This window comes from Aythya ferina (assembly GCF_964211825.1).
Source record: "Aythya ferina genome assembly, chromosome: 3".
Classification (NCBI taxonomy): Eukaryota; Metazoa; Chordata; class Aves; order Anseriformes; family Anatidae; genus Aythya; species Aythya ferina.
The window spans coordinates 34,539,266-34,563,925 of record NC_140298.1 but is presented as its reverse complement, the minus strand read 5'-3'; the positions used below and the strand labels follow the sequence as shown (position 1 = coordinate 34,563,925).

General features: G+C 33.1%; 1 protein-coding gene across 7 annotated transcripts in view; it reads right to left on the bottom strand.

Annotated features, from left to right (window-relative positions):
• DNAH8 (dynein axonemal heavy chain 8) overlaps window positions 1-24,660 on the bottom strand; it is a 126,170-nt gene that overhangs the window by 9,402 nt on the left and 92,108 nt on the right. For 5 of the 7 annotated variants that reach the window (XM_084515058.1, XM_084515052.1, XM_084515056.1 and 2 more), the window contains 17 exons: window positions 24,128-24,295; window positions 22,638-22,850; window positions 21,035-21,172; window positions 20,583-20,710; window positions 19,645-19,816; window positions 18,703-18,858; window positions 17,693-17,848; window positions 16,836-17,018; window positions 16,152-16,257; window positions 15,010-15,262; window positions 14,714-14,904; window positions 10,171-10,292; window positions 8,829-8,947; window positions 6,871-7,073; window positions 5,729-5,802; window positions 3,368-3,520; window positions 718-873 (listed from right to left, as the gene is read on the bottom strand). In XM_084515058.1, coding sequence (XP_084371184.1) covers window positions 718-873; window positions 3,368-3,520; window positions 5,729-5,802; window positions 6,871-7,073; window positions 8,829-8,947; window positions 10,171-10,292; window positions 14,714-14,904; window positions 15,010-15,262; window positions 16,152-16,257; window positions 16,836-17,018; window positions 17,693-17,848; window positions 18,703-18,858; window positions 19,645-19,816; window positions 20,583-20,710; window positions 21,035-21,172; window positions 22,638-22,850; window positions 24,128-24,295 — 2,691 coding nt within the window. The remainder of the gene's footprint in view (window positions 1-717; window positions 874-3,367; window positions 3,521-5,728; window positions 5,803-6,870; window positions 7,074-8,828; window positions 8,948-10,170; window positions 10,293-14,713; window positions 14,905-15,009; window positions 15,263-16,151; window positions 16,258-16,835; window positions 17,019-17,692; window positions 17,849-18,702; window positions 18,859-19,644; window positions 19,817-20,582; window positions 20,711-21,034; window positions 21,173-22,637; window positions 22,851-24,127; window positions 24,296-24,660) is intronic. The other 2 variants (XM_084515054.1, XM_084515053.1) reach the window with 2 other exon arrangements.

Genomic DNA, 24,660 nt, shown 5'->3' with positions numbered 1-24,660 from the left:
CAAAAGGCCATTCTCTTTCAGTCTTTGCTGCACTGAAAAAAACAGGCAGCTAAATAGAGTCTTAGGATTAAATACTGTTTAAATCTATTTTGAGATCTTTGCTTAAAATAAGGTATATTCAGAATGCTCAGACGTTTGGTATTTATTGTGAAAAGTTATATATCTTTAACATACTAAATATGCACACCATGGTGCTCACTTTCATATTAGTGTAGAAAATGTCACAAAAAAAATAAAAACAAGACAGTAAGAGAATTTTATTTAATGTTAGGCATCTAGAAGGTAGAGAGCTAACCTAAGCTAGGCCTATGAACTGCCTTTAAAATCAATAGACTGAAAAAAGTGATATATCTCCAGAAAATTATTCACATTTTTATAGACAGCCACCAAAGGCAGATAAGCTGATTTGCTGCTTTGGGTGCTTATCTATTTCTATTACCTACAGAGAGAGCTTATTCACTTAGATGACTAACTTTTGGATAGTTAAAATTAGATAAGAAAAATCCTTATTCTAAATGCCCATAGTATGAAAATTACATAAAATTTAAAAGACAATTAAGAGAATAAATTATCTCAAAATACAGATGATAGAAATTAAAGGTCTAGCCCTGCAACATGCTGCTACAATAAATATCAGAATGCACATTTTCCATAGAGAAAACTTGTTAAAGTGAATCCCTAAATCACACCTTTATTTGCAAACCTTATAAGAAATACCTGAACAGTAGAGTGCAGAAAAGCTACAGTATAAAGTAAAGGTTTCCACATAGGCAAATTGCTAACATCTAACAGATCCTGATTAATTCCAGAAAATGTTCTTTTTAAACCGGCACGTACACCTTGAGGAGGTTCATTTGTGAACTTTAGAGCAATCTGTTATGTAAAAAATAAATAAATAAATAAATAAATAAATAAATAAAGGAATTGGATTTATTTCCTGAAACAAAAACTGCAACATATAAAAATGTCACAGCTATTAGTTATAAATAAAAGATACAACAGAAATAGTTGAATCAATTTGACAGTTTTACCACATAAAAGGAGTACACATTACATTAGTCCTCAAAACCCTGTGATATACTTTAAGATTTTGAACATGGACTTTCTGTTTATGTCATTCAGAGTCATCACTCTCAGACATCCATGGTTCTAAGATTTTTGATCAACAACATGGAAGCACTTTCCATGCTTTTCAAAAAGCATCATATGGCTGTCATATCTCTATCTCCAATTCAATGACTGAACGGTGGAAGAGAACTATGCAGAAGGGATGACAACTTTGTTATATTTCTGTTCCCAAGACCTCACTATAAATACAAAGAAATCTTACCTCTCCTCAGTTCAGATCTTTGTGTTCACTCTGGATTCTGTGGCTATGTCTGCAGCAGTAAATTAGGATTGCCCAAGAATGTTTCTGGGCACACTGGTCAGCAGGCATGAAATCTACATTTGTGGTAGTATGCTGCCAAAGTTCCTTTGGCTACAGCCCCTTTTTGCATGAAACTTCATGCAAACTTCCTAATAGGGATAGTTTCTAGAAAATTTTAATTGTCAAACCATGCCTGAAAAATCTTGAAAAGAGTGCTAATACCACAGGTTTTCATTTCAGAGAATGTTCTAACTATGTACTCCTACGGACGATTGCATTCTAGTGCTGGGTAATGGTCATGGACATTCTATTAGTTCAGACACAGACTGGCCTTACCATAATCAGATTTCTATTCTATGAGACACTTTCAAATGCTGGAGGAACTCAAAAACTAAACATTTTTCTGCTCCAATGGTAAGTACTTGTCTGACTAGCCTGCATAACATTGCAGCATTCACTTGAAAGGATAGTCAATGCCAGGCTGCCCTAGGTTTGAATGCAAGCATGTTTGCAAACTATTTCTGCCTCTGAGAGAATCTTAAATGAATACACTCATGAACACGTACTTCTCCTGGCAGTTTTACTATCTCCATATTTGTGGCAAATAAATTAAATTATTTTTAAGGGATGACTTTTCAACTTCCATCTCACAGAGTCATATTTCTGGGCTGCAGAGCCCAGGCAAGCTGTCTCAGAGACATGAGCTTTTGCAAGGACCTATCTGCATATGAACACTAGAATTTTGGATTGAATGAGAACACTTACTAACCAGTGTTTACACATTTCAAAGGCTATCTTGTTCAATTATGTATGAACATTGCTTAAATGAAATAATAATAATAATAATAATAATAACAACAACAACAACAACAACAACAACAACGCAAATGATTTTCTCCTTTCTTCTGAGAAAGAGATGACCTTTAGTTTGTCAGTTACTCATTTTCTGGTATCCGTGAACATGTTAAAATATTAACAGGTAACGTGTCACTATAGACTGAAATATCACAAATGAAACATTTGAAATAAATGCAGTGAAGATTCATCTAGCAGCCCTCTCAGATCTTTATTGTGACGTTTAGCAAGCTATATATTTATATACCACTTCTCAAACTTGAAGACTTAGAAAGATTTCCTTTTTTATTGAGAGCTACCTTCCATACACAGTGTTTTCCCATGATGACATACATTTCTTGATGAAGGTCATCTCCTAGATTCATTCCAGAAAGGAATTTCTCCTTTCCCCTTTCACGCTGCCTTAAATCATACACATCTAGGCTAATGTTCCCCTTCATATCTTAGATATCACTTCATATCTTAGATATCATCCACAGTATCTGTTTTTAATTAGGGAGAATTGGAACCACTGAGAAGACTCCCACTGTTTTTAAGAAGAAAGGTGCCAGTGAACACAGAAGTGTCAGCACATGGCCATTACACTAGATATTAGATATGATCTGCTGTGAGTGCTAGGAACCATCATAAGTAACTTAAATGCACTTTGTAAGAGTTTAGGCAATTTTCCTGGTACTGATTGATATCTCCTTAAGATCTACAGAACAACCATTTATAATTTAGCTAAAGAAAAACAGGTCACTTCTTGTCAGCTGATGGTCTTTGAGATGCACTGTCGATATGCTTTCTGTTCTCTTTATCCTTTGTTTCAGTCAGGGAAATATAAGAGTCTAAAAGTAGCTGTAGGCATTACCCTGTGCACAAGGCACCTAGCTGAGCAAAAAAGGATACAGTTAAAGCCTTAAAAATGTGTGTGTACAGAATTAGTGTAAATTCACACATACACAATACATCTTTAATTGAGAAAAACTTCCAGTTACTGGTAAATAACATTCCTGTTTGGTGTCATTTGTATTGTAAAGTAAGCTCATTTATTCATTCACCCACCCCACTCACAGTTTCTTTTTCATTTACATGCTTACCCTAAATAAATTCAATGAAACTCAATGTCTTGAGGTTCTTGAACTAAACATTTGAACAAACCTGTAGCAGTGTAATTGGGAATTTAGGATGTGGTTCAGTAGTTATCCAAACTCGAAATGTCTCATTCTGTATCTCAGCAGTAAGAAGTGTCTCCAGTAGTTCATCCATGAAATCCAATCCAAGATGACAATTCTGAAGTAACACCCAGCCTCCCTAAATAACAATATCGACAATTACCACATAAAATTTATAACGATTTATTTATAACATTCAAAACAAATAGCTGTATTAGAATCAAATTTGGTCTTGCATGTAATTTTTTAGTTGTATGACTTTTAGTAGGTTCCTAAATATGCAACATCATTTGATTTGATATTGGCACAGTTAAAGCCAATAAATTAATTAATTGAAAATTTAGTGTAAGGGTTATTTTCACATCCTATAAATTCACAATGAAAATAGCATAACCAGAGCCAATGTTCTAAGTAAAGTATCAGCGCTACCTAGTGGCAAAAAGTAGTAATTCCTATCATCCAGAAAAAAACTGTGATTAACAATCCAAAAGAAACAGATCCAAAAGAACATGAGTGAAAATTAACATATGAAATCTAAGAAATACATCTTTAAACACAAAACAAACAAACAAAAAAAAAACTTGTTAATAACATAATCTGAAATAAAGGTAGAGAGGTTGTAACAAGAATCCAAACTTTTCAGCTATAATAAGTTTATCTGTAATGAATACATTTTTATGAAATTCAACCTCTTGCATATTAGTTTTGATCTCATTCATCTCTCCGTTGCATCAAAGCTCTATTTTTGTTATTATCTCTCTGCACGTCTGCTCATGAATTTAAATTCAATCAGCTTTTCTAGCATCACTTTAGAAGCCTAGTGAATCAGAAGCCTGATATTAAAATTGGCATTATTTAATCAGTTCTAAACAGTGATGTGTGGATTTCATTACAGCTTGTAATTTCATATTGGCAATTTTGGTTTAACCCATTTAGAAACAAATAAATAACATTTTGTAACTGAATCTAATTGAAATATTTATGGAGAACTAATGAATATGATATTTTTAAGAGTAAATAGAGGAATAGAAGGGTTTTTTTCTTCTTTTATGTGTATCCACTTTTTTTTTTTTTTAATCAATTTCTCTCATTTCCAGATGAATCAGGATCAGTTCACAGTACAGCAGCTTGCTTTAATCATATTATATATGCTTGGTCAGAAGAAGAGAAAAACAAAGACAAAACCAAAACAAAAACAACAAAGATATTTGTCTCCATGTTCAGAAACTCCATTTTTTTTTTTTACTTTCAAATTTGATTTTCATGTTCATATACTGGATAATGGATAGGGAATATGGCACCAATTAAAGCTTTTACTGAACACAAGTCACTTCAGGTGAAGTCACTTCAAGTCACTTTAGGTGAATATTACAAGCAGTGCTGTACTCTTGGTTTAGTAAGGACTAATGGTTGCTTATGGTCATACAAAAACTGTTTCATGTTTCAATCTAGTTCTTTCAGTCTTCTGTTTTCAACTAGTAAAGATATTCTACTCCTTCAGAATTCCTGATATTTTGAGTTTACAGGCAACTATGGCTGTATGTATGTCTTCATGTGGAACAGTGTCCACAGCTCTTTGAAGCATTCAGCTGACTGGACAGTGCTGCTTTTGCACTATAATTTTCATTTTGTATCTGAGCTTTCAATTACCATCTTTTCAGAGCTGTTGCTTAGACTTCTCATGTTTTTACTGCTGGGAATATTATATGCCATAAAAGAAACAAACAAAGAAACAAGCAAAAAGAACAACAACAAAAAACACTACAACATGTCGGAGAATATCCTTAAAATACATTCTGATATCCTTGAGACTCAAAATCAAAAGAATTGACAATTAAAGAAACAAAGAACCAAAATCAAATGCTGGGGAACAATTGCTGGGGAGCAAGAGGATCTGTATAACACATATGTGTGGAGCCAGCACAGAATTCTATATCTACAGTTTTAAGCTGTGTTTACACTCTCCATTTTATCTAATATAATCTATGCAACTTCTCGGTAGCTAACATAGGTAAGTGGGAAAAAAAAAAAAAAGGAACTCCAGTAAAGAAGTGGGTTCTGAAACTTTTGTTCTGTAACCTTGGATAACTATGCAGTGATAAGAAGGGAATGTGCCACTTCTGAAACAGTGCTCAACAATACTGCTGGCAAAGGTATTCACTTGGACTCCATTATCACATATGTATCCCACAGTGGAATGTTTTCAGGCTTAGGCTCTCAAGGAGACTTGTTTACTATATGCTTCATAGTAAGGTGAAAATGCAAAATATGAAAGATTACATGCAGGAAAAGCTTTAAAAGAATGCTAAAACAGAAAATCAATTTATATTGCATTAGTTTTTCGCACCTGTTGCATTGACATCTGTATGATCTTGCGTGCATGAACTTCTTGTCCCTGACCCATAGAGATGGTCCTACATTCTGTAACAGGTTTGATAATGAGCAATGAACATACATTCTTGATAAATAAGTAAGAATTCCAATTCAGTCAAAAAAGCGATATAAATTCAGCACAATTAAGTACATATTTATAAAAAATATACTTATTAAAGTCAAATCCCTTTGTTAAAACATTATGCTATGTATTATATTTTCTTAGCATTGAAACTTTGTAAAATAGCATTTAAATATACATCCATAATGTTTACAGTGTTTGCAGAAGTGAAAGTCTGTGACTAATGTTATTGTCAAAGGGAATTTAAGCCAAATTTTAATAAAGTAAGCCACAGCTTAGTTTGAAATAAGAACCCAGATTTCTCTTTAAGTGTAGGTAATGAAGCCATGTAAATGAACAAAATTCATAAGTGTAAAATTGAATTGTGAACATCTTAATGTGACTTTTATCAGGAATGAATGCATTTACATCTAACTCAGTTTGTATGCACAATTTTCTAGTTTTCATGTTTTCATATAATGTAGATATAAAGTCCAGAATATAGAAATGCAGATCTTGTGGGTGTTTTTTGTTACAAAGTAAGCTTGTAAGCAGATTGCTGATTTCTCTACCTGAACTTAATGTTTATTGATATTTATTATATTAAACCTATATTAATGTATAATTTAAGCACATTGATATTTATTGTTGATATTATTATCAATATTAATATTTTAAACAAGGCAACAATATTGCCATCATGCCAGACTTAATAAAAATATGTCTTGTAGCTACAGACTAAAAAATGCCATCTCTTAGATAACTCAAAAAAGAACTGACATTACTGTTCAACTGCATACTGAATAGTCCTCAGCATAACATCTTTCATGTAAAAGATATGATAGATGTAATAGAGATATTGTTTTTGAGATGTACTAGAGATATTGTCTCATGTAATAGAAATATTGTTTTATCTCTAAGACAATTGTTCAGGAACAATAATGTTACAAAAGAATTTTAAAAATACTTTTCAGAAAAAAAAAAAAATCTGAAGTTACTTATGTTACTCTTCTGTATGTTAAACAAATCAAGACAATGAATAATTATTTTCCTACCCAATTTAAGCTTCCTAGCCAAGGAATCAATCTGAATAGTTGGATCAGATCCCATTGACAAGAAACAGATGAGAGGTGTTCGTTGGTCACTTTCCTCCCATGTTTTTTTTAAATTCAAAATGACTGGTTCTGTATATTTCTCATGCAAGGAATCTGCAATATACTTCCTGGCTTGAGAAAGAGTTCGGTCTGGACACCAAGACCTACAAATAAAAAATTATACCAAGATACAAATTCAGTGATGCTTCCCATTGCAAAGACCAGACTTAAATCATAAATTCCATTTTAATCAAAGATACTTTTGTTTTATATATATACACATTCATATTTATGTCTGTTTGTTTGTCTTTACAAATATAATAATAGACAGAGCTGGTAGTCTTCCCTCTATTTATTACTGTCCAATACTTTCCAGTTTCTTAGAATTTTGCCATAAGTAAATTATTTGCACTGGAATTTTCTGTTCTGAGTACTCACAGTGGGGCATTCTTCATTTTAAACAGAACTTTTGTATCTGAGAACCCAGATAGGGAAATGTTAGATAGATTAGCCCTTCGGTATAATCCTAGAGATGTTTCGTTGGGTATGTTAGTGTTTTAGGGCATGCAGTTCCTGCACTGGATTGCTTTTATGTTTGGGATGAGTCTATTGCTCCCATGGAAAGCAAACAAAAACCTTCTTTTGGACCAAACGATATGCAAAATTTCAATTTATATGCTTATTACTTATAGACTACCCCTCCCTCTTCAGGGTGTATAGCATGTAGCACTTCTTCCGTCTGAATCAGGTCTTTTACTGAACAGGTTGAATCCATTCCAAAGACAAGTCATGTCTAATAATTAATGTTATTTTCAGTAGAGTCTTTGATTTATTTGTTGCAGAACTTGGAACCTATACAATGAATACAGAAAGATATGAGAAAGGAAAGCATGGTCTCATGTATAAGGCAGCTAAATGCTGCTTTGGGGAAATCCATTCTATCCCAAGCCCTGCCACAAATATCCTAGGTGATGCAATAAAATCATATATGCCACATTTTATACATGGGACTTCTGAATACCTGTTTTGCATTTTCACAACTCTTTCTAGTTTTTTAAATATTTCTAATTACTTAAGTTATTTAAAATAGCTCATTTAAAAAGAAGTAAGAAAAATCATTTTGAAAACCATCTGGATGATTCTACTTTTTCTGTCTTTTTGGATGGAGAAGGCTGCAATGTGATTTCCAGTTTCCTTTGGTCATGACATAAAAGCAAAGTCAAGAAGGACATGGAAGTATTTAAATGAGTCCAGAGGAGGGCCACAAAGATGATAAAGGCGCTAGAGCACCTCTCCTATGAAGACAGGCTGAGAGACCTAGGGTTGTTCAGCCTGGAGAAAAGAAGGCTCCAGGGATTCCTTTTACCAGCCTTGTAAGTACCTTACGAGGACCTTCGGGAAAGCTGTGGAGGGACCGTTTGTCAGGGAGTGTGGTGGTAGGAGAGGGAGTAATGACTTTAAACTAAAAAAGGGTAGGTTTAGATTAGGCATTATGGAAGTTCTTTACTCTGAGGGTCGTGAGTCACAGGCTGCTCAGAAATGACTCCCATCCCTGGAAGACTTCAAGGCCAGTCTGGATGGGGCTTTGAGCAACCTGTTCTAGTGGGAAGTGTCCCTGCCCAAGGAAGGGGCATTGGAATTTGGTGGTCTTTAAGGTTCCTTTAAACCCAAACTATTATACAATTCTATGATTCTATGAAGTCAGAAGACTGTTTTCTAGAAAAAGTTTTTTTTAGATTCTTCAGAGAATAGCTCTGAGGTAAGTAAATTTAATAATATAACATGTGAGTGAATTAAATTATATTTAATGTCACCCAGAAATCAATTAAAGTTATGCTAATATAATAATTGCATACAGATAAACTGAGATACATGGTGCAATAATGTATGTCATTTCCCAAATTTCTGAAGATGCTCACCTGATGAGTAAAAGCTTGCGACAGGTATCAAGTGAATCATTATATCCATCAGGTATAATCTCTTCCTCTGGAGCATCTTTATCAAACCAATTTTTCCACCCCTTTTCATTACTGGTTATCTAAATTTATTATGTTAATGCACACAAATATATTTCAGCTGTAGTAAAATCTCCTTGGAAATGTATACTTTAATAAGATTCTGTTATTATATTAGAATATATTACAAGTAACGTTAACAGACTAACATTTAAGACATACACCGTGTGAATTGCTATTAAGATGTTACAATTAAAAGTTTTAGTATTAAGGTGCAGCAACTTAAATATCAGTAATTAGCAGGAGGACTCTATATTACAAAAAAAAAAAAACATACCATGACTGATTTATTTCTTCTACAAGAGAAAAAGCTTTCTGTCCCAGTATAGTCTAGACAGTCAAAGAATCACAAATTAATAGTAACAGGCTCTAGAAAGCTTTTGATTTAAGAAAGAATAAATCTGACCATAAATATGACCGCTATTTAGGCACCTCTTAGAACATATGACCTAACAGGACAAGGGATAACGGTGGATGCCACATTGTGAAAATTACTATGCAGTTGAGTGAGGGGAATCAGCTACAATATTCTCAGATTACTGGAATGAAAATGAGGAACACACTGATGCCATCTATTCTGAAATACAGCACCATATGCCTGTTATATACTACAAAGCTCTGGCTGGTTGACTTACATGAAAGATATTTCAGAACAACACAGATCAAGAATAGACTGGGAAAGGAGTGAGAAATGAACATACAAGAACCTCTTCCAGCCATGTATCTCCTATAATCTCAGATTAAGAAACAACACAAATGTCCCTTTTAGAACTTCAATCCAAGTCTGAGAAAACAAAAAGAAACAACAGTTCTATATACATTAACACCAACCTGAGCACATGCTAGGAGAGTATTCAGAGGAGTTACCTTCTCAAAGCACCTGCTGAAGGCCACAGCCAAAGATAGATTATTGTACAAAAGGGACTTCTGTTGACTCAGTAAAATTACTAAGGTTTTATTACTTATCTCTTTATGTCATCTCTCCCTCAATCACAGCTGGTGGCAGTAACAGTGTGAAAAGCAACAGGGTCATCTAAATGTTTGAAGAGGAATATGTCTATATTAAATTAAACTAGATATGTAGGAGTGGAGGACTTTGCCTAACTGTTCATTTCTATGCCTTTATAATTTTATACTCTTTTTTTCTTTGCTTTTAACGACATCTCTCATGTGCACTCCCAATGTGAAATACAGGAGCATGATTATGATTAGGAAACTGCCTATGAACATAATTAATAAATATCACCTGATTCAAAATTTCTGCAAACTGTGGAAGTTTACTTAATTCCACTAAGTTTAGCCACATCATGTCAAGAATCCAGCGAAATGGTTTGGGTGGGCAAGCCTTTAAATCCAGTGCTGCACCTCCTGCAGATAAAAACATTTGGATGAAATATACATGACAGTCCAAAGATCAAGATATTTTTGGTATTGATTTTTAAATTATGTTTTCTGGACCACGTCACTTTCACTGGGATACTACTTGCACTCTTGTGTACAAATCATTTTAAATATTGAGCATATATCATCTTAAGTAGTAGATGTAAAGCCAGATAGCCAGGAGATCACACACATTTTACATCCTCCGATATGCACCCGGAGAGAAGACTAAGTAATACTCTTGGGGTAAGATTGAAACCTGGCTTTAAACAGGCTAAAAGACATAGAAAGACTCCAAATTAGTTTTGTATTATAGTTATCATTTTCTTCATCTTGTAGCTGCATCTTCTCCAGTCCTCTGCAAATTAATTAGTGCTACCTTTCAGGAAAACTGGACATTGTTATTCTAGGGGTCTCAGATCTAAGACTATTTATTTATTTAAGACAGTGTTATAATGAATTTCACCAGTTTGCTACAAACAGACTAAAAAAGCATATTGGAATAATAACTATTATTTTTAAGCAGCTATATGTATGTGAGCTCCTGTGTGTGTATAACATAGCCTACATACACAAGCTTTGATTAATACTTTCAAATTATACATACATGCTTATAAAATATACATACATAAATATATATGTTGATCCATTTTCAGTTCAAATATTCATACTTTTACAAACTGTTTTTAATTATTCCATAAATTCTGAAGAAGATTTAACTCTTCTTGACTCTGCATCCATTTCATCCCCAAATTCTCCATGAATAGAATATAGAGGAAATGTATCATAAAGGCAAGAAGAAAAAGAACAGAAGACAATCCTACCACTGGAGTGAAAGGAGATCATAACATTAATTCTTTACAAACAAACAAACAAACAAACAAAACACTTTTTTAATTTCAGAAATTATTGGAATTATTTATAGCATTTCTCATAAAGCTTAAAAAAAAAAAAAGCTTTAAGTTCTGACAAATTTATAAGAAACATTATGGTGTTTCAAACATTATAATGCAACAAATACTTTCTGAATTGCATGAAGTCTCTTTTTGCTTACATTATAGACTTTACAGAGAAAGATTTTTGAAAGGTTTTCATGCAGGCTTCCAGGATGTAAGAATTTTATTTATATTATTAGTGATTATTTTCAGGAAACAGTAACTCCACTTTTAAAAGATTGAGATAAATAAACAGAAGGTTCAGAAAGACTAGGTATTTTCCTAGTTATTTCTATATTCCCTAAGTATAAATGGAAGAATTACTTTGCTGAATCTGGGCAATAGTATGTCAACAGGAACAATTACCATCAAATTAAAATGCAAGTTCCAATGAGTGGCTATCAAACAGATTTTAGGGAAGTTTTTGTTTTGGGGAAAGTATTCTTTTAAACCTTAGTTTTAGAGGCAGGCATTTTCAATGAAGAATATGAATTCCAAAAATGTAAAAAATGTGTTTCTCATTGTAATGCTTGGTATTCTTGCTGTTAATATACATACTTAATCTTTTCCTAAATCCTGCTAAGGTCTTATGGTTAGTGGTTTGTTATGTTATTAATTGTGCAATGCCTAGAAACATATTTCCTTTTATTAGTTTTCATTTAGCCATACATAGGGATAACTCAAAAGTTCCAGCATCTATTAAAAAAAGTATGCAAGCCTTTCATCCACATATGGAGACATTTAGATATAATCAAGAAACAGAATTAGATCACACGTGATTTGAATGTTTACATAAGGAAACAGGGTTGATTAAAGGGCAAACTCTTCTTCAAGAATGTGAAGTTTCTACATAAAAATCCAAATTATTTCTGTCATACAAAAGTGTTAAGCTCCTTCATGATCTTTTATTATGAACCTTTCCTGCTATTGAACTTTTTTTCCTTCCTTTTTCCCTATGGAAGGCAAGCTTCAGTAACCTCAAAGAAAAGTCTATTTCATGAAATCTGGGGTGAAAATAATGTCTTTTTTGCTTTTCCAGTAAGTACTTGTTAAAGTTTCCTTCAAGCATCCTCTTACTCATGTCCTTGGCATTAGGATATATGGCTTGAAATGACACTGGGATCCACACATGGAACCCAGAACTTCATAATCGCAGCAAACTGAAATAATGGAAATCAAATAGAAGATAACTAAAAGATTTTACACAAATCTGTAATCCATTATTAGCATTAGCATTATTACAATATAATATATTTTTCCAGAATCATATCTTTCACAAATTTAATACAATAGTCCAACTGGATTTTTTTTTTTTTTTTTTGGGGGGGGGCAAATTATTGAATTCTGTGACTATCACAATCACTTTAGACAAAAAGCCTTTTCTTACTTATCAGATGTAATCATTAGTTTTTCACAAAGTAGATACTTGGCAATATTTCTGGTTTTTATTTAAGTCAAAACTAAAGATGTTTTGCAGCTCTGTAATACACTCTTTTATATCTATGGAGCTTCTTAGTAAAATAGACTTTATGCTAGAAAAGATCTATCTTCATTTGCATTAGTTCTTCACTTTTTAATAGAAAAGAACGTAGCAGACTGCAGTGTCAACGAACTTAGATTTTCTTTTATATTTCAGATTTTGTTTCTTTCTACAATTTCCATAGATAATCTATGCCATTCTCATGGCAGAAAAACAGAGCAAGTACATATATACATGTATTTATACACATTTTGAATGGAGGCTATTTTCCCTCAATTTTGAGACCTGTTTTCTATGTTTTGATGACTTTGGGATACCTTTAAGCTATAGCACTAAAGTATTCAGGAAGGTCCTGTTTGGCTTTAATGGAATACAGAAAAGCAGAATGGAATTCAATTTATGTACTTCAGCAGGAGGAAAGATTTAGACTTGCTAATCTTCTGAGACCAGTGGAATAATGTGTTCTAGGGACCATTCAATTTCAAATAGAAATGATTTTTCACTGAGACATCCCCTGATAATATGGCTGATGATAAGCCATGAAAGCTCTCCTGCTGGAAAAAAAAAAAAAAAAAAAAAAAAAAAAAAAAAAAAAAGGAGGTAGAGGGATAGAGGGATTTAAAAATAAATAAATAAAATAAAAAAAGGAGAAAGCTTTCTTCAGCTGCCTCATGACATTTGGTAACACGGCATTCATTTTGCACCAACAAACTGCTCGTGCAAGGAGGAAAAACTTGAACAATACAATCATTGCAGAAGATACCTAAGCATCCAGGACAATTTGGCAAGGCATCCGCCCACTTTCCATCTGATTCAAGAGCATACAAATAATTATAGAAATAATCATTGGAAATAATAGAAATAAAATCTGTTATTATTTTTTCTGGTGGCATTTGTGCACTAGAAGAATTTCTCATTATCAAATCAGCTGTCATAAACACAGGTGGGAAACTGTGTTCTTACATTTTAGACAAAAAAAAATGTTAAAGTATTCCTGTATTTTATTATAGAATAATATTAATATTCATTAGTAACAAAGTGATAAGCATCCACTTTCTGCTTTAGATGGTCAAGGTATATCTTCTTCCAGCAAAACAAAAATCCATGAGCTAGGGAGGAAAGAAATAAGGTTCCTTGTCTAATACTTTACTAGAGAAGATAGTTCAGTTTGAAAGCATTTCAAAGCATACCCTGCCTGACATCAGTGGCAAAATGGTAGCTGGATTCCTTTCTCAAAAGATAAAGCTACTATGACAAACTGGAAAGCAAAATAGTATGTGAATAATCTTTTTTTTCTCCTATCCATTTTATTCATTAAAGGCAGCTAATGAAGTTCCAAAAGCATGGTCACTACTTTGACATTAGATGTTTGCAAAATTCATTTGATCATCATAAGACTCAAGCAGGTTTTATAAGGACCTCTGCATAAGTAATTGTGGTCACATTTTTCAGCAGAGTCATAAATTCAGAGTACAGAGGTAGACCTGGCCAGTTGGGCCACAGAAGCACGTTAGGTTCTGTAAAAATGATTGTTAGTTGATTGGCAAGAGTCAGAAAAAGCTTAAGCTGAAACCCATAGAAGACTGTAGCACCTTCCAGACCATGTGTAGAGATATTATGGTACCTTAGTAGATAGCTTTATTCAGCTCCTTGAAATGTGAGCAGCAAAAGAAAAAGAAGTCATCTAATTTATAAAAATAAACATGCAAATGTAATACAAAAATAACCAATAATTAAACCAGAGAACCAGAACTATCACCATGTTCTCAGGAAAGAACACAGCCTGGATAAAATGCAGAGACTGAACTGAGATGTGAAACCACTTTTAACTTCATCGGACCACAACACGGATAAGACAGAGCCAGCTCCAACAGAACTATTGGCAGAAACCATGCAGCCAAAATAAAAATAATACACAAAACATACATTGAAATGGTATAAAACTTTAAAAGGTTGAAATTACCTCTATATATAACACAAACTTTTAAACTTACCTCTAATGAGTGCATGGAACTCTCTAGTTTTCACATGTCCTCTCTCAAGATCAATTTTTAATGTCAGAAGGAGGGTAAAGAGAAATTTGTGGTTTTCATACAAGCCTCTAACAGAGTATGTATAAATTTCATAGGTAAGATACTCAATAATATTTGAGATTCTTTTATGGGGTACAGGAGATTTCTCAGATCTGAATCATGAAAACAAAACACAAGAAAAGCATGTTAATAACATCTTGAAAAGAAACACATAAGAAAGACAAACATTTGAATATTAGAAAAATCTGTCTTCCTACTTGGCCATGGATTGATCAAATAACTTTAAGAACTGAGCCAGTGAAGTTTGATACATATTATTGACCATGCTCATTTCTGTTATAAGAAAATAAAGAATGCTTCCACGTGTAGCAGCAGGTCGATATTCTTCCTGAGCAGAGTTAATCTTCACTTCAGTTTCTGCTGCCACAGACAACTTTACAGCTACTTCAGCAGCTGTTTGTTTAGTTGTTTGCAGAACACCAATCAAGGATTCATCATCTACTAGTGAACCTAAAAAGCCAAATATTGGATGTTTAGGGTATTTTTATAACATTTTTAAACCTTCATATATGTAAAAATCAAAAGACTAAGTTACAATTATTTATACCTAATATAAATGTTTTACTGAACTGCAGAAACCATTTTAAAATGGAGACCAGACAGTGTACATAAGACTAAAACTTATTTTTATACTCAATAAGCAAAACAAATGCATTCAATTTATGTCAAGTTGAATGTATGTGTACCAAGAGTTTTGCACCATTTACTAGAGACGTCACCTCTTCCAGGCATATAACATGATATTCATACAGAGTTATGCAATTTTTGTTAGTCTGTTGATTGTCACATTCAAAGTCAAAGAGACTTAGAGTCCTAAAGACAATGATCACACACACAATAGTATTTATCCATCTCAAGTACTTTTTAATCAATCTGCTGGAAGTCATCATCTTTTTATTTTTATCCTCCCCTGCACCCCTCCCTCCCGCCCCCCAAAAAAAAAAAATTGAATATGTGCAGGCTCCTAATGTAATGCAAAAGACTTTCAACACTATTTTAACTAGCCCATTTAACTCTGCATTTTCAGTGGATTAAGGATTTGCCCATGATCAGATATTTTACCTCATCTGAGGGGCAGAAAGCTATGAAGAATTTGGTTTATTTCACAAAACTTGCGTAGGTGCTTAAAATATTTAGTGTCTGGAATAGCTATATAATGGCTTGCTATCGTACCAAATTCCTCATGTTCCGGTAAATCACATACTTCAAATCTCTACCATTGTATGTTCATGTATTGTGTTTTAAATAAATAAATCAATTTCTGTATGGAAAGGCTGTATTGTACAGCAGCCTAATTTGCCCTTTAAAATCATAGTTATTGTACTCTTTGATACAGAACCTCTAGTTGCACTTAGTTTGTACAGAAGATTGTCCTCCAGTTCTTTCATCTTCCTTTTATTAAACGTTACATCTTCCATGAGTTTAATTCGTTCTGCCTCTAGTTCCTGTTATTAAAAGACAAGGAAATGGCATGACACTATGTATATGAATACTATGAATAATGAACACTATGAATAATACTTGAAATTCAGGTGCTGATTTTTCAAGTTCATGGAATGTGCATTTTGTTTTTTTCTGCTATCTAAAATATGTTACTGTAGCATCTTTTTTTTAAAGCATTTTTACTTAGTTGGAAGTATCTTATGAATGCCAAATACTTCTGCTTAGTTTTTTATCATATTGACATCTGTAGAAAATCACCGGTGTATATTATTGCCATTTTAAAATTTCCATACTGAATCTCCATAAAAAAAAATAAAATAAAATTAGAGAATGGATGACTTTTTCTTCCACTTTAAAATTAAGCATCACTATGGTTTCACTGGAACAGGCTGCCCAGGGAAGTGGTGGAGTCACCATCCCTGGAAGTCTTCAAAAGACGCTTAGATGTAGAGCTTAGGGATATGGTTTAGTGGAGGGCTGTTAGTGTTAGGTTGGAGGTTGGACTCGATGACCTTGAGGTCTCTTCCAACCTAGAAATTCTGTGATTCTGTGATATGGTTTACGTGCACTGTTAGGTTACCTGTTTTTCAGTAAGAATTACTCTTCTCAGTAACTGATTCTCAAGTCCTTTCATTGTAACAGTAAAATCAATAATTGATGTTTTTGCATTAATTTCAGGTGTGAAAGCAGGATTCGGTAGCTTTGTGGTAATGTATAGTCTAAAGGAACTCATTACATCTACTTCTTTATCACCAACTTTCACCTGTGGAGTAAGTATATGATAATGTTAAGCAGAGGAAAATGAACTTTATTCACATCAATTATATGTACAAGCAATAAATAAGTAAATGAATATTTGAAATACCAAAGAGAGGAATTCTGAAACTCTTTGAAAGTTCAGAGTATTTGAAGAGGGGATGTTTAAGAATTTGCAAGTTATTTCTTCATCTATTGGAGGTCAGAAACTTTCATGATTTTTCAAGGTTGGGAATATACTTAATATTATTAATAAAACTTTTGGCTTGTTGCTTCAGAAAACAGTTATATTCCAGACTAAATATTCCATGATTGCTTACCCATCAGCATTCCACCCTAGAAACAGAAATATCTTTTCAAACCTAGATAGCTCTGTTAAAGGGTGTAAAATGAAATTGCTTGAAAATCAATAGAAAGTATTCTAAGCATTCAAAAGATTAAACATAATTGGTTCTGGTTTGTAAACTTCAGAAATAACTTCAGTAGTTAAATTTTAGACTCATCAACTTGCTACTCTGCCGAGGATCTGCCTCTTGTTTTTTATTAGTTCAGTTTGATTTTTCACACTGCCCTACTGAATACAAAGTTTACCTGATGCAGTAGAGGTTTGGAATAAATGGGCAAAATATCATTCATCACAAAACTAACTACTTATTCCAGGTCTTTCATTCAATTACTAACCTTAAAAGAAGTTCCAGATTTCATGAAATTCTTTTCTAATATATTATCAAGGACTGGATCCAACTCTTCACCTATATCTTCAATTACAAGTGATCGTCCCAATGAAAGACTATCTTCTAGGTGTGTACGGAAATACTTGTGATTCAAAGTTGTTACCTCAAAAAATAAATTATATATTGATATAAGGACAAAGCATTTCTTCAAAGTCTTCCATGAAAACCACAGATCTCACAACAAAAATTTTTTTCATTGGTTTTGTTAGTTGCATTTTAAAGGCAGTAACAAATGTTGGCCATGCAGCAATTTATCCAGAAAAAAATACTCCTTGTGTATACAATGAAATGTAAACGGTGAAGTAAAAGATCAGCTGTAATGGAGTCTGCAAAACTTCTTTATCAGAACACAAGGAAAACTGGCACAACTTATTGAAAGTTGAAAATGTTACGTGCATTTTTGAAGTCACACGTCTAGCTTCTGATTTTCTATTCTACGTCCACAGATAAGATTTCCTAATTTTGTTTTTAAATCTTGAGAAATTCTTTCTGAATTCAGTCTAATAGATGAATCACTGTTACAATACCATGAACTCAGATATTTGAAATAGCACAAAAAAGGAACTTGTAGTATGAGAAACAATAAAAATAAGTAAATAAAACACTACATTTGTTTGTTTGTTTGTATTTATTATTTTAAAATTTAGAAACCTCTCATATTTTTTTTCAAGATTTTAGCTTCAGCTATGAAATAGGGCCATCCTATTGGAAAAGAGCTTTGCACAAAAGCACTCTGGAGTCTTGGTGGACTATACGAACATGAACTTGCAAGCTGCTTTTGCAGCAAACAGTAACAGCATTCTGGGCTGCTTTAGTAAGAGCATCACCAGAAGGCTGAGGAAGGTGATCCTTCTCCTCTGCTCATTACTGGAAAGAAACATCTGAGCAGTCCAGTGCTGGGCTATAACATTTAAAGGAATATAATGTAACACATTATGTTTTTAAAACATTGTTCACCTGTAATTCATTATCCTGTTCTTTCTTTTTAATCCATGTTTTTCCTTGAGTTTGTGGGTCTACCAAAAGGGGGTATCTAGTTGCCTTAGTGACAATGATACCATTCTGAATTGAGAGATCATCTCCAGGCAGTCCTTGAAGATTCCACTCGCTAATCTGAATAATAATAATAAAAATAAAAAAGTTTGGAATAGAATCTCACTGGAACTATTACCTTTCAATCAAGATTATTATAAGGAACAATGGAGACATCAAGCAAAAGGGGATGCATATCTGAAGCTCCTGAAAAATGACTAATATGGACAGAAAATATTTATAGTCTAAGAAAACTTAGCCAAATTAAGCACTGGGGTTAATTAAGAGAAAACCAGACTGAGAGTTTTGGACTTAATATCTGAAGAACAGTACTTGAATACTCTGGAAAGACATTATCCTCTTTCTGACTTCCATGAAAATATTTCATACATTCTTTGCTAAATGTCTTTTTGATATTAAAAAAAAATTGATATAAAATCTTTGATATAAAACTCTTTGATATAAAATCTGTTTTTCTTTTTTCAGACTATACCCAGATAACATTGACAGAAACAAAAGCTATCAACAAGCAACACTGTCCTAGTAGATATGTATCCTACAGATGTGGTTATGGATTCCCAAAATAAGATGCATGAAATTACACGATGTTACTGGCAATTATGCAATTGTACATGTATAATATATAACTTGTTTATCATACATAACTTGTTTATCTATCTAAACATTCTAAACATTCTCAGTACTCAGATGTTTAGTGGAAATTGCCAAGAACTTTGGGAAACCACAGAACTACACTGGACAGCAATATTGTGGATAATGGTCCTGTTGTAAGCATAATGCTGTCTAACAGCAAAAAAATATGTTCACTGAAATTAAAATGAAACCCACTGATCACCAAGAACTTACTGTTGGGGGATCTACCAACATAGAAATCAGGTTCAAGTTTTCAGTAAAGGGGATTTTATGTGCTCTCATCTCTGCTTCCCATAAGTCTTTAAGCAAAAGCTTCCTGAAGTTTTGATTAAAAGGTCCACAGTAGGAAAGAAAACCTGTGCAAAGCAGTACATCTCCCACAAGTCTGGAAAAATAAAAATAAAAAATAAAAATAAAAGGTGATGTGCAATTTCATTTTCTATTGATTTAGATAAGCATCTTTTAAAACATACTTAGAAAATTTCTGTTCTTAGGGCTATTTAAGGAAAGAACTGGTGCTCAACATTTTTGCATTTGGAGTGGTACACTGTGGGGGCTCCAAAGTTTCTGAATTTCTCAGAGCAAGGCCTACTATATCCTACATGTGTTTCAACACACCAGCTATAGGACAAGGGCTAATGTCCAGTTTCTACTACTCCCTGTTTCATTCAAATATACCATAACAAATATCAAAAGGGATGCTTTTTTCCTAACTAGTATCAGGTTAGGAATTCTTCCTCATAGGAAGAATTCGTTCTCCTCTTCCTTCACATAGTCACCTTAGATCATTCCTATCTCCCACCTATCTGAGGGTTTCACTCTCCCAGTAACATTAGAACAGGAGTGTTAAGGGGACAGGAGAGACAGCTGTAACATAAGTACATAACTGCACTCGAATAATCCCTTTTGAATGAATTAAAAATGAATTAAGTCCAATGAATTATGGAATGTGCGGTATTGTTCTGAAGTGAAATACAAGCATTCAGTTACAAATAATTATGGGACGGAAATTCAAATTTCAGGACAATTCACTTAATTGTGCAATTATATTAAGATTTCTAGGAGGAAAATGAAGTACAACTATTAAAGTTATTAAATTGCTTGCTGGATCTTCATTTTTTACATTTTATTTTCTCTGATGAATTTGATACCTGTTAATCTGAGATTTAAATTCTTTCCTTTGCTCAGTCCACCTAACTTTCTCTCCACTCAGTCCATCTATAAGTGCAGAGGCTGCTTGCATCTTTCTTCTGCATGTTTCTGCATCATTCAGTAAGTCCTAAAAATGAAAGAATGTCCTATTTCGTTTAATAATAGAATGCAAAAATCTTAAGAGTTATTTTATATATTAGTTCAACACCTTATGATGGTTAATCGATTTAGAGGTCATTCTGGAGATCTGTAAGTGCATCTATTGTCTAATATGTGCCTATTCATAGGAAAACAAAATATGAGAGAACAGATTTAAATCTCTTTAATTTTTATGCATGAGCCTCATCCATGACATTCAAGGTGGTAGGTACTAAGTGAATGTCTGTATCAATTCCTGATAGTGTAAGTTTTGCATATAAGCATTTTCATAATAGAAATACTTGTATCTCACCATTTTCTCCTTCATTGCTGCATCAAACTTCGCCTGCACTTTATCCAGTTCAGCTTGCTTTTCATCTAATGCTTCCTGAGCCTTTGCTAATTCTGCATTAGCGACTTTCAGGCGGCCTTCCTGTTTTGCCAAGTTAGCCTACAAAGAGAATGAATATTAAAACAATAATGGTACAGGATTTGAATATACTTTGAGGATTTATTTTCTGCCTGCTTAGTTGGAAATTAACAGCCAATAATGCACAGAAATATATTTATATTAGTATTTGAATAAATATTATTTCCTTTGAAAACTGTGCAATATACATGTATATATACTTCAGATATTACTTTTGTGTTAAATATCTAGTAGGAGCCTTGAGTACTACTATCAACTATATATATATATTTGTTTTAGTAAAAAATTACATTTAAGGAAGCTGGTTAAGGTATTAAGGTTTCTGATCTGTAAATATTGATTAGCCTAAAAAAAACAACCACTCATAATCTTCTTGCTTGACTATACACTTTAGTCTCTCTTTTTAATTTGTGCATTCTACAGTGATCAACAATTACAACAGATTTGTCCTTGATCAGCTAACAATACAGTTTTCATCCACTGCAAAATCATGATCCTAAAACAGTGAATCCTCCATAAGCATATATTTATACTAAATATAGGATATTCATTAGATTCTAATTTATTTATTTATTGAATCATAACCTGCATCACTGTTGCTTTTTAAATTACATTTATACCTGTGACCTAATAAGATTTGGAATCAGCACTCATATTTGTTCCCCTTTGGGATCTATAGGCATTAAATACTTGTTTTATAATCCAAAAACCAACAAACACTGTATTTGAGCTCCTATATTATCTTTACCTCTGATAAAAAAATTATGTTCAAATGTTCATGTACATGTAAAAGAACACCCACACAAAAGTGAAAATTACTCCTAAAATACATTGGGACATAACTCCTTTACTCATGTGAGCCCCAAATCTCTCAACAATGCCGACATCTGGCCAGGAAATCAGCCCTCCACTTGCTCTAAGTTATTGCATGAAAGCAGAGAAAGTAAAATAGCTGGTAACCCTCTATTAGTTTCTTTTCAGCATGAAAGATCTGTTTGCAGGACTCTTTTGAGAATCAATGAAGATTGTATCCTAGTACAACCTTATGAAAACAATTCTAACACAATAAAAACAAAGAAAATAGTTTTCACTGCACACAGTAAACCAGAGCATCTGTCTGACTAAGTGAATTTAAGAGATCACTCTGCCATTAAGAAAATTCTGTTTTCCTGTGTGATACAGATATTTGGGATCTTTTGGAAAGACAATGGAACAGTAAGAATACTACTTTTCATCGTATAGTTAATCTCTCCTAAATTTCATTTAAACTAAATTGTTCTGTGTTGTGTCTAGAATCAAGAGGAGGATACTGTTTGTTTGTTTGGTTTTTTCCTACTCATATCATCCATAGCCACTACATTCTGCAGGCAGTTATGTCTGAATCAATTTATTTACATATTTAAAAATAAATAAATATTATGATGATTAAAGTAAATGAAATTAAATTACATGGAAATAAAACACAAAGATAGAGGTGATGTGTTACCTTAAGAGGTAAGACTTCTCTATTAACACCATAAAATATCGCCATGGCTTGTGTCCAAGACAGGAGTCCCGCTACGTTACCACACACCTTTTTACCACTCTCCAGTGTATAGTCTTCCATGTTAAAGTAAGGTTGAAGTAATTCTACTGTTTCTTCATTGATTGAGTCCTTAGGAAACTGCTGGAGACTCTGCAGGAATGGGCCACTCATAAGCTGCAAAAAAAGAAGGCAGGATATTTGTAGTCTCTTTACTCATTTTATTACCAAAAGGTTGATTATAGGTGAGTATGTCAGATGGATGGATGGATGGATGGATGGATGGATGGAATGTAGGATGGAAGGGAGTTCCCAAAATTCTTCTGAAAAAGGAGGTAATTCATGCAGTTATTATTACAAGGGTGTTCTATTCAGTTCTATCTCCTACCACATGCTTCAACAATTCTAAAGTTTTAAGAAATTATACTTCAGTGAATGTAGTTTCTATATCATATTGCTGCTTTGCCATTTAGGAAGCATTTAAAAAGCAGCATTTCGTAAAAATTTCAGCCAAGATACAGCCTCAAAAATACACTTGTAATTTACCTAAAGAATGCCAATAAAACCAGCTTATGCATTTTTGAAATGTGATCTAAGTTCAGGAAAGGGAAACCGTTGGTTTTAAAAATTTCTAACAAATGCTTAACATGTTAAAACCAAGTCATGGAATAACTGATTATCCCATTTCATTATGTCCATGGAAAATGAAAAGGATTGGTGATTTCTTAGTGTCTGGGCAAGCTTAAACAAAAAGTGAGAGCTCTATTCATATGCAAGGTATGCAATTTTTCTTCATTTGCATGACAACTTTGGGGCAATAACTGCAAATTAATATACTAATAGAGGTAGAAGAAAAATTAAAGAATGGCAGGAAAAGGCATGGAAAGAAGAGCGTAAGAGAAGAGAGAGATAAAGGCTAGAAGATATGGCCATCTGCTCAAGGAATCTGGGGCAAAAATACTGAAATGCAGAATGGGGGAAAAACAAAACAAAACAAAACAAAACAAAAAAACAAACAAGCAAAAAAAAAACACCTTATATCTCTTAGTCAAACAATCAAGAAGTCTGGAGAACAGAAAAAAAATGTTTAATTCTGAGCCTGCAAATTCACAAAGAGAAAGAGGGATGTTCCAGAATAGCCGTACCTTATGCATGGTAAATATACATAGAATGAGAGACAAACACATTTTATGAGAACATTAGAAGGAAGTACTACTGACAACAATAATTCTTTTTCAGGTATAAGGTCACATGGAACTGGACCAACACAATCCTCTAAGCAAATCTCTTACTAACTGCTAACAAATTCTATTTGTATACTATATGCATCTTAAAACCACATTTGCATTTTTACAAACTTATTTCCTGCTTTGAGTAAATGACATCATAAATCCTCTGATATGTACGATGCTACTTCTGATTTTTAAGAAACACAATTTGAAAACTCCACTTACTTTTAATGATTCTCCCCATGATGGCTTGCAGCAAGGCTTTTCTGGATCCATGGTAACTGGATCTACTGGCTTTTGGAACAGTAACAGACAACAGTCCATGATCCTCATAATTAGGTGAGGAGGTTTTGCAAGTTTTCTAACAGTAGCAATATCCACTGGTTTGATCGTCTATTTCAAGAAAAATGTAACAATACATTGTATACCTCAATACCGTTGCCATATTTTCCTATTAAATATCTTGATTTTAATATTATTTGTCATACTTTTCTCTGAGGTAAGTTATATTAAGAACATACAAAATATGAGTTACTGGGCTTACTTTACTGAATGTTATAGTTATATAAAACATAAATACTTTTAACAAATACATATTAGATGTGAATATTTTCTCAGTGTTAAAGATAGCACTCAAAATTAAATTTTAAATAAATAGAACTACAGCATTAACTTGGCAATCTACGTGACTGAAGAAGAGTATAATAAATTGCAGAGTACTTAAGTACAAACACTTTCCTTGGTATAACAATATCTTG